This window comes from Aptenodytes forsteri, unplaced genomic scaffold (assembly GCF_000699145.1).
Source record: "Aptenodytes forsteri isolate BGI_AS27 unplaced genomic scaffold, ASM69914v1 Scaffold332, whole genome shotgun sequence".
NCBI classification, from domain to species: domain Eukaryota; kingdom Metazoa; phylum Chordata; class Aves; order Sphenisciformes; family Spheniscidae; genus Aptenodytes; species Aptenodytes forsteri.
In genome coordinates this window covers 73,631-74,009 of record NW_008794158.1, presented here as the reverse complement: position 1 = coordinate 74,009, position 379 = coordinate 73,631, and the positions used below count along the sequence as shown (strand labels likewise).

At 68.1% G+C, this 379-nt stretch overlaps 1 protein-coding gene across 1 annotated transcript in view; it reads right to left on the bottom strand.

Annotated features, from left to right (window-relative positions):
- Window positions 1-379, bottom strand: part of LOC103899693 (high affinity nerve growth factor receptor) — a gene marked incomplete at its 3' end in the record, with an annotated part of 13,057 nt that overhangs the window by 7,138 nt on the left and 5,540 nt on the right. Inside the window, exons 7-8 of the mRNA XM_009280205.2 lie at window positions 223-297; window positions 3-62 (exon numbers count right to left, since the gene is read on the bottom strand). Coding sequence (XP_009278480.2) covers window positions 3-62; window positions 223-297 — 135 coding nt within the window. The remainder of the gene's footprint in view (window positions 1-2; window positions 63-222; window positions 298-379) is intronic.

Here is a 379-nt window from a genome sequence, read left to right as displayed (position 1 = left end):
GCCTGGGGGTGTCCAGGAAGGCGTCGGCAGAGACGTGCTGCAGCCCCGACCTGGCGATGGTGCTGGGGGAGGGAAGGGCTGAGCACCCGCACTGGGGACCCCGAATCTCCATCCTGGGAGCACCCCCCTTCGCCTCCCCGCAGCAGAATCAAAGCTCTGGGGATCCTCCATCCACCAGCCCCCCCATTTCCCTGTGCAGGGACCCCGCCCCGGGGTACTCACAGGCTCCTGAGGTCCCGCAGCATCCTGGTGTCAGCCCGGGTCAAGGTTGTCAGCGTCTCCTGGTTCTCGATGACGCTGGAAGGCAAACGAGGGGGGATCGGGGGAGTAGCCCCAGAACCCCCCATGCCAAGGGCTGCCGGCAAAGCGCGGGGCGAGG